At 36.5% G+C, this 12,794-nt stretch overlaps 1 protein-coding gene across 3 annotated transcripts in view; it reads left to right on the plus strand.

Moving 5' to 3' along the window:
• LOC129377323 (neuronal PAS domain-containing protein 3) overlaps nt 1-12,794 on the plus strand; it is a 238,672-nt gene that overhangs the window by 52,225 nt on the left and 173,653 nt on the right. For 2 of the 3 annotated variants that reach the window (XM_055057195.1, XM_055057196.1), the window contains exon 2: nt 8,804-8,902. The exons of the other annotated variant lie outside the window; for it this stretch is intronic. In XM_055057195.1, coding sequence (XP_054913170.1) covers nt 8,804-8,902 — 99 coding nt within the window. The remainder of the gene's footprint in view (nt 1-8,803; nt 8,903-12,794) is intronic. 3 annotated transcript variants of the gene reach the window in all.

Consider the following 12,794-nt stretch of genomic DNA (forward strand, 5'->3'; position numbering starts at 1 on the left):
TAGAGAAATATCATTTTTACTCTAGATATTTATTATTATTTCATATTATGGGGCCCAAAACAGGACTATGTATAACACTTCTTCCCTGGAACCTCTGTATTTTCAGGGGCCTGGGTCCACAGCTGCCTATGAAAACCTAAAATTCGCAAATATTTGCCACTTCTTCTGCAAATGCTTAAAAATGTCTATTTTAAAGGGACAGTATTATGTGTTTTCCAGCCACGTAAAACCATTTTATAGCACAATCTAGTTATATTATCTTCAGTTATTATGAAAATGCTCTACATGGCAAATATGACTTAAAATAAATTTGACTTTGCGATTTACTCCCTGGGTTGCACAGTGGCGTGATAGAACTTAACCGGTTCTAACACCAAATATATCGTAGCATGCATTGATATACACGTCTACAGTCTTCCTTACTTCCACTTTTAGGGGTTCAGCAATCAGCACCATTTAAAATAGATGGAATTTTTGGACAAGCTTGATAAACTCCACATAACAGTGTGTCAATGAGCTTTGTGTCTAGGAGATCAATCTGCTCAAGCTTCACTTTCTTTCAGATAATTTTGAAAAACTATGGGAATTGAGAGATTTTCTGTGAAGTTACGTTACGTTCCACAGAAATCTGTGAATACTGAGAGGTGAATAGTTGGGGGTCCACCACGTTAGCCTTTTTAACAGTTAACATAAGAATGTGATTTTAGGAGCATGCCTTTATAGAGTACATTATTGAAAAACACAACAATTTCAAGGAATCACAGAATGAGTATCTGACTTTTTTATAATTGTTGAGTTGAGGAACTATCGAGTTGTTATCCGGATTTAATGACATGTCATCAGAAAATGTAAAGCAAAATGTTTCATTTAAAAAATTGAACAGGTGTTCTACGCATGGTTAAAACTGTTGGGAAGTACCAGTTTATCCAATTCACCTCCCCATCACTCATCAAGGAGCACAGGATGAGAATATTGACCATGGAAACAAGCAAACAAAAAAATAAATTAATAAAAATAATTTATTTTCTTAAGCGGAGGGCTACTTCTCTGTGATAGACTAGTGTAAAAGAAGAACAACTTTTCAGGCATCCTGCAATGTGCCACAGTAGTTTAATGTTGTCACCAGACAGGGTTTGTTACAGAGCAGTAACAAACATTCAAAAGGACACTTTGATTAGCCAATTATATTTTGATTTGTAGTTCAAATGTATTCTGCGCTCCTCCAAAGTATTGTTGTTGACCCAATAAAGCTGATTTTTGTGACAGATCTGAGAATGCCCTCAGCTGGTTAGGAGCCAGTTTATTGGTGCAGCTCGGCTTTCACAGTTTCTATTGGTCGATCGCTGTGCCTACCTGAGGACATGAGTTGTCTCTGTGCTTCTTGTGGCTTGTTGTCTGTATTTTGTAGATATTTCAACTATCACTGCTGCTGTGCCCATGTACCAGCTTTTAGGTTTCTGCTATTAGAAAAGATGAGTTTGTTTTCAGATACTCCAGTCTTTAGTCGTTAGTCGTTAGCAGAAGAATTGATAAACTGCAACTCCGGTTTTAAAGTTTTAGTTTGCTAGTATAAAACTGACTAGCAATCAGTTTTAGAATTCCTTTTAAAATTTTGATCTAAACCTTCACAGCTTTATGTGATTCAATTCTGTGCTTAATTCATAAAGAAATATGTGATTTTATTACATTTTATTTAATTCTGCACTGAAGGAAAACTGAGAAGTTGAACCTGAACCAGATCATGAGCACTAACTGAGGACAGCTGTTTCTGTCAGTGGTGTGTTTGGCTGTTGCAGAGGGTGGATGTTGGATGCTGCCCTGGAAGTGCTTGAACAGTCTCATAACAAACAACGTGGTTACACCAAATAAACACTGATGTGTATTCTTGTATTTCATTGGTATATGTGTGTGTGTGCATGCGTGGGTGTGCGTGTGTGTATGTGTGGCAGAATCGCTCCCCACTAAACTGACACATTTTCAATCACACGGTTTATTCTGTGGAAATTGTTGAGAACAAGAAAAAAGACCAGATTTCTGCAGCTCTATGGGCTACAATAGGACAAGCCAGGATTAGTTTTTTTTTTTTTTTAACTTTGTGCGAATGTGTATGTGCGTGTATGTGTGTGTGAAACCGTATGTGTATGTATTCCCAGACAATACCCTGGTAGCCAATTTGTAATATATAGTCAGCCTTGAAAAATGGCCCAGATCTCCCCTTCGCTGTCTGCAATTTAGCTCTGCCTGCACCCGGCAATACCCATTGTACTGCCTCCCACCACTGCCATTTTGGCTTGATGGAGTGTGTGTTTAGATCCAGTGTGTCTGTGTGTGCATTTCAGTGTGCTTTTACCTATAAGTCTGTCTTTGGGTGTGTGTCGATGTGCACAAACCAGTGACATTGTTTATTCACAGGTTATTGAATTTCTGCTTGTGTATCTTTGTCTCTGTCATTATGTGACTGTGTGTGTGGTGTCACATTGAAATTGTTTGCCTAACTCTTTATCCTGTGAATGTAGTAGTTAATGTGGCACAGCAACAGGTTTGTCAAAATTCGAGAAAGGTGCACAATCCAAATGAAAACCAAGAAAAAGTTGAGGAAGTAGCTAAAGGGATGATTGAACAAGAAAGAGGAAAAAAGACAAAATCAAAATGAAAAATTATTATTATTTTTTGTATACATGTGCACAAAAACAAATGATGGCCATAATGATTAATGAGAACACAGGTTATGGTTAACCAAAAAATTAGTTTATAAAAGTTAGCTAGAGGCACACAGGAAGACGAGAGAGGAAATAATTTACTGGAGAGATAGAGATTGAGGCAAAAGGCAATGTAAGTGATGCATGAAATGTTAGAAAAGGAGGGAAGAACAGAGGGAGGAAAAAAGGAATGAGAAAAAAAACCCAACAGGGAATGGGGACAAGAGAGGAAAAGATCATGGAAAGAAAAAAGTCGCTGTAGAAAGAAAAAAGAGAGAGCCAGAGAAATGGAGTAGGAGTGTGATGTTGCTGAAAGAAATAAGTGACGTGATGAGTGACCTTATGAACCTCATTCTTTCTCTGGAGATTGATTGTTTTACCAAAGGTCTCACTTCTGTTAATAGCAGACACAGCAGGGTGGAGAGGTCAGCTGTGAGTGTGGGTTTGTGTGACGGAAACTTCATTTAATAAAGAAAAAAACAGGACAATTTATTTCTGTTCTTTGAAATAAAAGGAATCTGACCTACAGTCAATATATTTACATACAAAAGAAAATATTAGTGAATCTATAATATAGAATATGCAGCTCTTGAAAAAATTAAGAGACCACTTAAAATGATCTGATTTTACTTTTTATATGTACATGTTAGAGTAAAATGAACATTGTTCTTTTATTACATGAACTACTGACAACATGTCTCTGAAATTTCCACAGACAAATTTCATAGTTATTTCCAGAAAATGGTCAAAATAATAAAAAAGATACAGGGCAAGCAAGTTCATTTTCATCTAGAAAGAATAAAACTAATGTTTTAACTCAGCAAGAGTTCAGAAATTAATACTTGGAGGAATAGCCATGAAGTTTTCAATGGAGTTCAGTGTAGTGGTCTCTTAATATTTCCCATAGCTGTATATGATCATTGTGAAAATGCCCATAAAAAGCTGTACAACTATTCCCATAGTTGTGTAGATCACAACTACAATAAACATGACATTTGTTTATTAAAGTGGATCCGTTGTATTTGAAGGGGTTAGCAACCATAACCACGCACATCAAGCTGAAGTTTATGAAATTTATGGTTCCATTGATTGTAAGATGTAATCAAAGTAGCAAAGACCTTCACACTATCACCATGTTTGTCGGGATGATTCTCTTTTGATGAAAAGCGGTGTTAGAAATAGTTCACAAACTGTTCTACTTTTGTTTTCTCAGTCCACAGAATCTATTGGCAGAAACCTTGGGGATTGTCACCATGTTCAAAAGTTAGTCGGGTCTCACTTTTCCAACCAGTCAAAAGTGTTTGACTGGTTTTTGGTCAGCAGTAATTTTAGCCTCGGATGCCCATGAATCTCAGTCTATATTTTATATCTAAATCATGACCCCTGACCTTCAGTACGGAGATTGTCTCAATGATCTTGTTTTTCAACCCCAGGATAAAACAACGCCACTCTTGGATGACTGAGTGACAGCAGTAATCGGGTGGATGGAAAGGCGAGGTTCCATGTGGAAAGCATGTGTTGGTGCTTCAGACTGAGGGCAGGAACCAAGTCCTGCTTGAAAACAAAACCACCATCTGCACAAAGCTTTTCTATACAGGAAAAGATGCAATGCTATAAAATTTTCTGGTATATGGCTGCACTTAATAAAGGCTTGGAGTAAATTATGTTTTTCCTTTATCCTCAACTTTCTAAATGATCTACTTAGAAGCAGGACTGTGTGGACCAGTGTTGTATAAAGTACTGAAATCTCAGAGTCAAGTAAAAGTATAGGTACCTCTCTATAATATGACTTTGGTAAAAGTCCAAGTCACTGATTGAAATGTTACTTGAGTTAAGGTATTAAAGTATCTGAAACGTCTTGTACTTAAGTATGGAAATTACTGTGAAAATGGATATACTCAAGTAATGTAATGAAAAGTACAAGTAAAAAGTAAAACAAGGCAAATGCAGTTTGAATGACATTTTTTATATTTTGGTAAACTTGTTAAATACACTTGAAATAATGTACACAACCAAGTGCAGGCAAAATGAAACCTGCTAATAGACATACCTGCAGGATCATTTAGTTAAGAACATTAGGTGCTTTATCTAAACCACAAGGTTAACTTAACGTGCTTTAGGTTAACTTAACCTGCTTTACAACTGAACCAGCTTCTTGGTAAACCCTCCAGGACAGAAAATACAAAGTTTTTGTAAGCCTTAAGTTTTTTCTTTCAGTAAGGTCAGTGCTGAAAATGAGAAAAATAAATAGTGGCCAAAATGCGGCCAACATGAAGAAAAAAAACCGTTCCGATTCCTATACTTCACAAACTATAGGTGCACACAACTGGTCATTATGCAAAAGAAAAAAAAGAATTGGGAGGGAAATGCAGCTTATTTGGCATCTGAAGAGGGAGAGCTTTTTGTTAACTTGGTGTTTAATGGGAGAAGCGAAACAGACCTCTGTGAAGCTGACACCCCACCTACTCAAATAATCCAGCAAATAGTCTGATTGGTCAGTGCTCCGTTTGTGCTCCGTTTGTGCCGTTAAAATGTTCGTCTGTGCAGCTTTGGTTTCCGAGATATTAAAAATTATTTTTTAGGCCATCCAAAATATATACTTTTTAAGATTACAATTACTGAAAATATTGAGTATGACTAAAACTTCACTAGCAAACAGTGTGTCTCGTGTAACTGCATGAATTTTGTGTCAGTTGGTCACAAGGCAAGAAATCTATTTCCATTAGTTTCTCAGGAGAGTTTGGATGTAAAATTTGTTGCCTCTCCCTGAGTGAAACTCCGACACCTTGAGGAAGGGGTAGACCAGAGACCGGCTGGCCCAAATTAGCGTTCATGAATCAGATCAACCTCGAGCTAGACGCCGCTCACACCGGATATTGGAATAGCCAAAATCCAAATTTAAAACAACTTTGCTGCGTTTGTTTTAATGGCACAAACCTGCACAAATGGAGCACTAACGAACCAGCCTACTTTGGAGCAAAATGGGGGGATGGTAACTCTGGTTGGCCTAAAAAATCATTTTAATATCTCGGAAACCAAAGCTGCACAAACGAACATTTTAACGGCACAAACCTACACAAACGGAGCACTGACCAATCAGACTGTTTGCTGGACTTTGTGACGTAGGTGGGGAGGAGCGAAACCTGTGCATCCTATTGGTGGTGATGAACAAGCCCAGGCAAGCAGGCTTTGTTGCAGTCAATCAGTAGGTGGGATCAAAACATTTGCGTTTCTCTCGTTTTTTTGTAACGAGTAACTAAACCACACATTGAAAATGTATCGGAGTAAAAGTATGCAATTAAGTTTGGAAATGTAGTGAAGTAAAAGTGAAAGTTATCAAAAATGTTCATACTCGAGGAAAGTATGAAGTACTCCAAAATATACTTAAATAAAGTAGTGAAGTATTTTTACTTCGTTACTATACAACACTGGTGTGGACTGCCAGCTGCTTTAGCGATGACTTTCTCTGGCTTACATTCTTTAACTCTCCATTGGCTTGGCGCACGCTGAGCAAGAGTGCAGCAAATGTCAAAGTTGGATAGCGGGGGTGTGGGGATGTACCTTTGGATCCCGAAAGCATAAAAAAACACCTGGTGAAAGCACACACAGGGTCAGGTGTGACCCGGCCGGACTGAGCACAGACTAAGAAACTTGTGGGGTCCAAGTGACCTCATCTCTTAAAACCAGGCAAAAAGCAGTAAAAAAAACGTAAGCATCTGCATGCTGGAGAGATGTTAAGTCACCAGTCTTCACAAAGACGATTTAAGCCACAACATGACATTTGTTTATTGTTTATTAAAGTGGTCCTTTGTATTTAAAGGGGTTAGCAACCATGACCACCCACAACAAGCTGAAGTTTATGAATACTTAAAACCGTTTCTAAAAATGCCTATAACTACATAATGTATAGTTCAGACACAAAATATGCCTTAATATGCATTAAAACACATTTTGGAAACATTGTTGGTTCTACCACAGAAGCTAACATCTGCAGTTTCTTATCTCCGCTCTTGGTGGGACAGCCAATCAGTGCCAAAGAATATGAATGTGGCTTCTGGATTGGCTGCTTCCACAGAAGCAATAGAATGTCAAATAGCATTGTGCCTTGCTGTTTCACTTTCTCAAGCTGCATTTTTTGCAGAATTCTTTAGAAGAGCTTAACAAAAAAAAAAAATCTGCAAATTGCCAACCAATAACTTGAGTTACATTGATAATCTGCAAATAGTTTGATGTGGGAATACTGAGTTAAGTTCCCCATGTCTGTTTAATTTAAATTGATACATTTATGTGTTAAGAATAAAAAAATATATCGTTTTAATGTACCTAGGAAAGTAAGCAACGGAATCTGCCAGTCATGTACTATTGATTCAAATAATTCCTGCTGCTCCTCCACGGATTAACCATTGTCATGATCAAGAATCCTTTTTCCAAATAGCCACACTTATCTTATTTTTACTGCTTTTAAAAACATTCATTTTTATCAGATATGTTCCCTAAACATGCATCAAATCAAAAAGCAATCCAATTTCTAGACTTTATCTGGGTCATTTAATCTGGAAAGCAGCTCTTTGTGTTCTGCTGTTGCTGTAAACTGAAACAGGTTATGCCCTCACTCCAACCTCTGACAGGAACAATAGTGGGCAGCTCGCCTCAGAAAACAGTTTTACAGTAATACATGTCCACAAAACAAGAACGACATTATCAATGGTTTCATGGTGCGCTACACAGTTCAGCTAATGTTCTCCTGGAAGCCGGCACTGCTTCTCTGTTTCTCCTTTTTTCTTTCCTCTCACTCTCCAGCCTCTCTTGCTCTGCCTCTGTTTCGTAGTTTTTTTTCTCTTCTCTCTTTTATTTTTCTAACTTCTCCTGTGCTCCTTTTTTCAGTATGAAAAATCCACATCAACATGGGTTTTGACAGCCTGTCTTTGGTGGGTGTGTAAAATTTGAATAATTCTCTGTGCATAGACTCTGGGGCGGCTTTGTGTTTTGTGTTTGACTGTGTCGTTTCGCCTTCCTGTCAAATCCCAGCCAGTACCATTTAGCTTTGCTATAAATATATAAATGGAGAAATAAAGCAGCTAAACTGGAGTTGTATCTGTTTATTCCTGAATATTTTACAAACCTTGAGCTGTTTAGTCGACCAATGGATGTTTTTGTTTTTTTTTTAACTGAAATTCTGTGCCGATATATCTGAATCAGAATCAACTTTATTTACCAAGTTTGCAGGAATAAACAAGGAATTTCATTCTGGTTTTCATCACTGTAAATCAAAGAACAGTCACAAAACAACAAACTCCAATATAAAACAATGCAATTAATCTAATGCCTCAGTATTGCATAATGCAGATTTTCTCATTTTCACCTAAAAGCCTCTCTCTTGCTAACTCGTTACCTAGTTTACACGGTTAACCCCAGTTTTGTACAAAGTTCATAATTGCAGAGTCGCAAATGTGAGAGAAAAGATGAACGAGGAGTTAGACCGGTGGCTCAGAGGCAACACTGAGGTTTGAGCGGCTGCTACACCAACCAGGGCTTTAAGCTTGAGTCCTGTCAGATCCTGGCTGCATGCATTTCCCCCTTTTCTCTGCCCCTGTTAGATTAGTGTCAAATAAAGGCCATTTTATTTGGCAAAACAATTGTTAAAACACAACAAAAAAATAAGAGTGATGTACGTTAGGATAAAACAAAGATCTTCCATAAATTATCACAGAGACATATTATTTTTTGATAAAACATTTCTTTGAACAGGAAATTTACAGCATTATTTTGTAGCTGGAGAGTTTATTTTTCATAATAGATAATGTGTCTATATTTGCTGGATTTTCCATTCCATTGAGCTAAAAATGCCCATTTTTAAATTATTTTTTGATGTTATAATATCAAATTGTTAATACTGTTTAAAAAATACTTTGGTACTTGAAATTCACTTTGTATTACATTAATACATGCATTCTTAATATCTATTCTCCTTTTCCCCTTTTACAATGGTGCTGATATTTTGTCCTGTTTATTTTCCCCTCACTCTCTCTACTTTTCCTGGTTCTGTGTCCTAAGGCTGTCGTTTAAGAACTTTTCCACGCTTTATCTTTGTGTGTGTTTCACAGTGACCCCTACTGGGAGCGGCCATCTAATGCAGGCAGCTGCTCGAACGCCCGGCCCAAGACCCTTCACCTGGCCGGCCAGCAGCATACCTCCTCACCATGGTAACGTTGGCGTCAGCTCCTCAGTAGCTGTAGAATTAGCATTGGTAGATATTCTGTTTGTGTTATGCATCTATCAAGAGCAAATGATGAATGATAATTGGGATTAGGTTGTTTTCTGCTTAGTTTGAGTCTCTGTCTTTTGGGGCGTCAGCATTTTTGATGATATTCACCAAGAACCGTCATTGGTTGAAAATATTTATAGAGTTGGTTGCATGATTAGTTTTAAAAAGTCCTCTGTAACATGAATGTGTTCGAGAAAAATGCTGTGTTTTTATGAAAACCCAAAGTCAACTTATCCATTTAAAGTTGTCCATTAAATGCTTTGGTTTAGTCACAAATTTAAAATCCAACACCTTTGCTTGGCTTAGAGTTAAGATTTTATTGTCTCTTACTAATATTGACCTAATAGTAGTCAATAAATGGACAACAATAATTGTCCTGAAAACATTAATGCTCACATTTTACAAATATTCAGACCTTAAAGGATTTAATTTATAGTTGCATAGTGATAAAAATAGAAGAAGACCAGAGTTTTTTTTTTCTTTTTTGATCAAATAACAAATTGATATATTGGATTAAACAAAGCCTTAAACAGTCAGTCAATGAGTTCAAAATCAGCGGTTTTATGCACTCATTAAAATGATTCACCAACATGTTTTTATTAAAGATAGTGCAGTTAAAAAAGTCAAGAATTCAAATCTTCCTTGGTAACAATCTGAATTTATACTAGTCTCAATTTAGAGTCTGTGTAAAATAAAATGGTTTTCAGAATTTATCTTAACATATGAACACAGTGGTGAAAGAATAAAGGAAAATATGGAATAAAACCAGCTCAATTTAGTAAAATATTTCTTTATGTGTGAGAATATTATCTTTTGTTCCGCTTTTTACTATAGAGCAACTGACAAGTAAGTATGAACATTTATTATAATATTTATTTGGACATTTTTATAATAAATTTTAGTTATTGAGGGTAAATAAAAACAAAACTGACGGATTGATCGGAAATGTTATTTCTGCTATTTTCTCCATTGTTTGTCCCACGAGAACATCAATAAGTATCAGTCAGTTTGGAAATATAATTAAATGCAGTTACTGTGTGTATGCCTAGGTATGTGTATTTTTTTAAGGTCTACATATTTACATGAAAACGTGTTTCTAAATATGTACTGGTGTTCTGTACTGATTGCAGAAATCTGTCATCCCTCTGCAGACCATCATCCTCACTTTTGCTGTGTTTGTAAAAGCACAAAGCTGGAAAAAAAATTGATTTGACCCTAGGAAGTGAACTCATGCTTGGTGCATTGTATGAAATATTTAGTTTTTGTGTCCATGTTAAATTACAGTAGTAGGCAATAAAGGGGATTTGTGACAAAATGTGGCTGAGAGATGAACTTTAGCTCCTACTTTAGTAAACTTAAGGATGTGAAAGTCACACTGGAGCAGGAATTGCACAGATAAACAGTGTAGTGCCTGAACAAACTCCAGGCTCTACAAATTTGCCAGTCAGGTAAATTAATGCCTAAATCACTGGCATGAGTCATGACTCACCAACAAAAGATAAAAATAAAACTACAAAATATTACTCATGCCCCCTTTTCAGAAAGCAGGTTTAATAAGCTTTGAGTCGTCGGCAGTTACTCTGAATAAACTGACCCGGCTTAATGATACTCAGAGTCTTTCATTTCAGAACAGGAGATATTAATTAGGTAACTCAACTCTGAGTCAAGTTACCGGAGTTAAGCCTGAGCATGAGTATACACTAGAGACGCCCTCATCAATGGAGTGCAGATAATGCGATTCAGCATGGCAACAGGAGTAAAAAGAAGCCTGGAAGTGTGAATTTCTGTCCAGTGGAATTAGAAATGTAACAAGAACATAAGCAGAATATAGAAGAATATTTAACATATTTAATATGTTTTGACATATTTAGCAAAAGTATTGCTAAATATGTCAATACATTGCAAGCATTAACATGGCAGGCAATGGATGTGTGAAAGTGATTTGTAGCATCAAGAATTAGGAATATTCTTGATGCTACAAATATTTAATGTTCAAAAGAAGGATAATTTTATTTGTCTGACCCAAATAGCTGAAACTACTGTACTTAGGACACCCAAAAATAAATCAAGAGATTATGCCTGAAGTGTCAAAATGTGGTAGTGACTACATCACCTGTTTCACTGATATCTGGCTTCCTGGAACGGAAACCAAGAATATGCACATAGTTAACCCAGAACTTACTCAAGAATTTCACTTATCCTCCTGTCTGAAACGAGGCCCTGCTCAGGTGTGTGTATGTATGCATGTGTGTGAGTTTGTCTGCTGTGTTTATGTCTGTCTTGCTCTTGGTTAGTGTGACACTAATGCCATGAGCTTGTGTATGTTTGAGCGCTCACGTATACAAGGTGAAATTGAGATAAATGATGGAGCAGCTGGGTGGCCCAAGATGTCCTCTCCATCTGTCTGTCCTGCTTAGATGTATATGTGAGCATTTATGTGTCTTTAGGACTCTGCATTTACTTTGATTGTGTGTGTTTTTATTTGTTTATTTGTACATCTCACCCTGTGGTGGTGAGCTGTTATATGGAGTCTTGTTCTTTTGTAAAAATAAGCAGAGATTCATACATACAGAGACAAACAGTTTGGTGTGATTGATATAAACTTAATACAATATTTTATGGAACTATTGTGATGAAAACAAAGCTTATAATTAAAACAAAACAACTGTTTATTACATATCTTTAGGTAACTGTATGGATGTGATAACCATAAACACAATTATTGGGTTTGAAAAACATTCCCAGTGAAGGATGCCACTGTTCTAGAAAAACATTCCTAGTTAATGAAAGTCATATCACTAATCTGCACTTAGTCATATTTCAGGATTTACTGACATCTTATGGTGCTCTCATGAAACTAATGGCAAGAATAACATTTCCGGTCATATGGCTCTGTGGGTTTTTCTTTAATTTACCTTCAGTAACTGAAATTTATTATGAAAATAATAAACCAAAACTATTATCATGACAGGAAATGTTTCAGAATTTATTCTCTGTCTAGATTAATGTCAGCATTCTGACTGGGCCACTGCAAATCATTAATAAATATATAACTTTAAACCTTAAACCTAATTATTTAAGGAATATGAATAATTATGGTCTTAAATGTATATAATGCAGAAATAAATGCAGTTAAAATAAAGAGATAAATAACATGGTTTTAGATATTTTTTTCATTTTCAGAACTTGCATGTAGTTTATAAATGTTTCAGCACAAAAAAACATCCTAAGACACTTACCACAACTTCTGTCTTCATAAAGTTAAAATTGGTTGGAGAATTTTTCTCCTGTCTTTGGTGAAAGATCGCTTTCCATTTCTCATGCCAGCGCTGGACCTGCGAGTTTGATTTGGTTGCATTTATCCAGAATGCCCTGTTATCTGTTTGGTCTGTTTGGTGTTCACATATGCATTCAAACTGCACCAGATAGTTTGCATCAACCAAATACAGTCTTAGGTTTGCTTTTTTGGTCCACATTAGAGTTTGGCGGCACATTCACAACCAAACTTAGTTGGAGTAACAGGCCCGGTGGGAATGGACCCTGAGACGATGTGTCTCTGCTGTCCTACTGCAGGGACAAAGAAAATCTTCCCCTTTCACATTCTTTATTCACCACTCCAACATGTTCTGAACATATCATAACTTTAGTGCTTCAGAAAAAAAAAAAACACCTTCCCATTTACTGTATGTCTAAATATATAACATTTAATCAATTTTTTCTTTCTTTGTTTCCTTACTCCTTTCTATATCTTCCTTCCTTCCCTCCTCTCCTTCATCGGGTTCACCTTTGTACTTGCTTCCTCTTCATGTGTCTGTCTCTCTGAGAATAGT

The sequence above is a fragment of the Poeciliopsis prolifica genome, unplaced genomic scaffold, assembly GCF_027474105.1.
Source record: "Poeciliopsis prolifica strain line A6 unplaced genomic scaffold, Auburn_PproV2 SCAFFOLD047, whole genome shotgun sequence".
Classification (NCBI taxonomy): domain Eukaryota; kingdom Metazoa; phylum Chordata; class Actinopteri; order Cyprinodontiformes; family Poeciliidae; genus Poeciliopsis; species Poeciliopsis prolifica.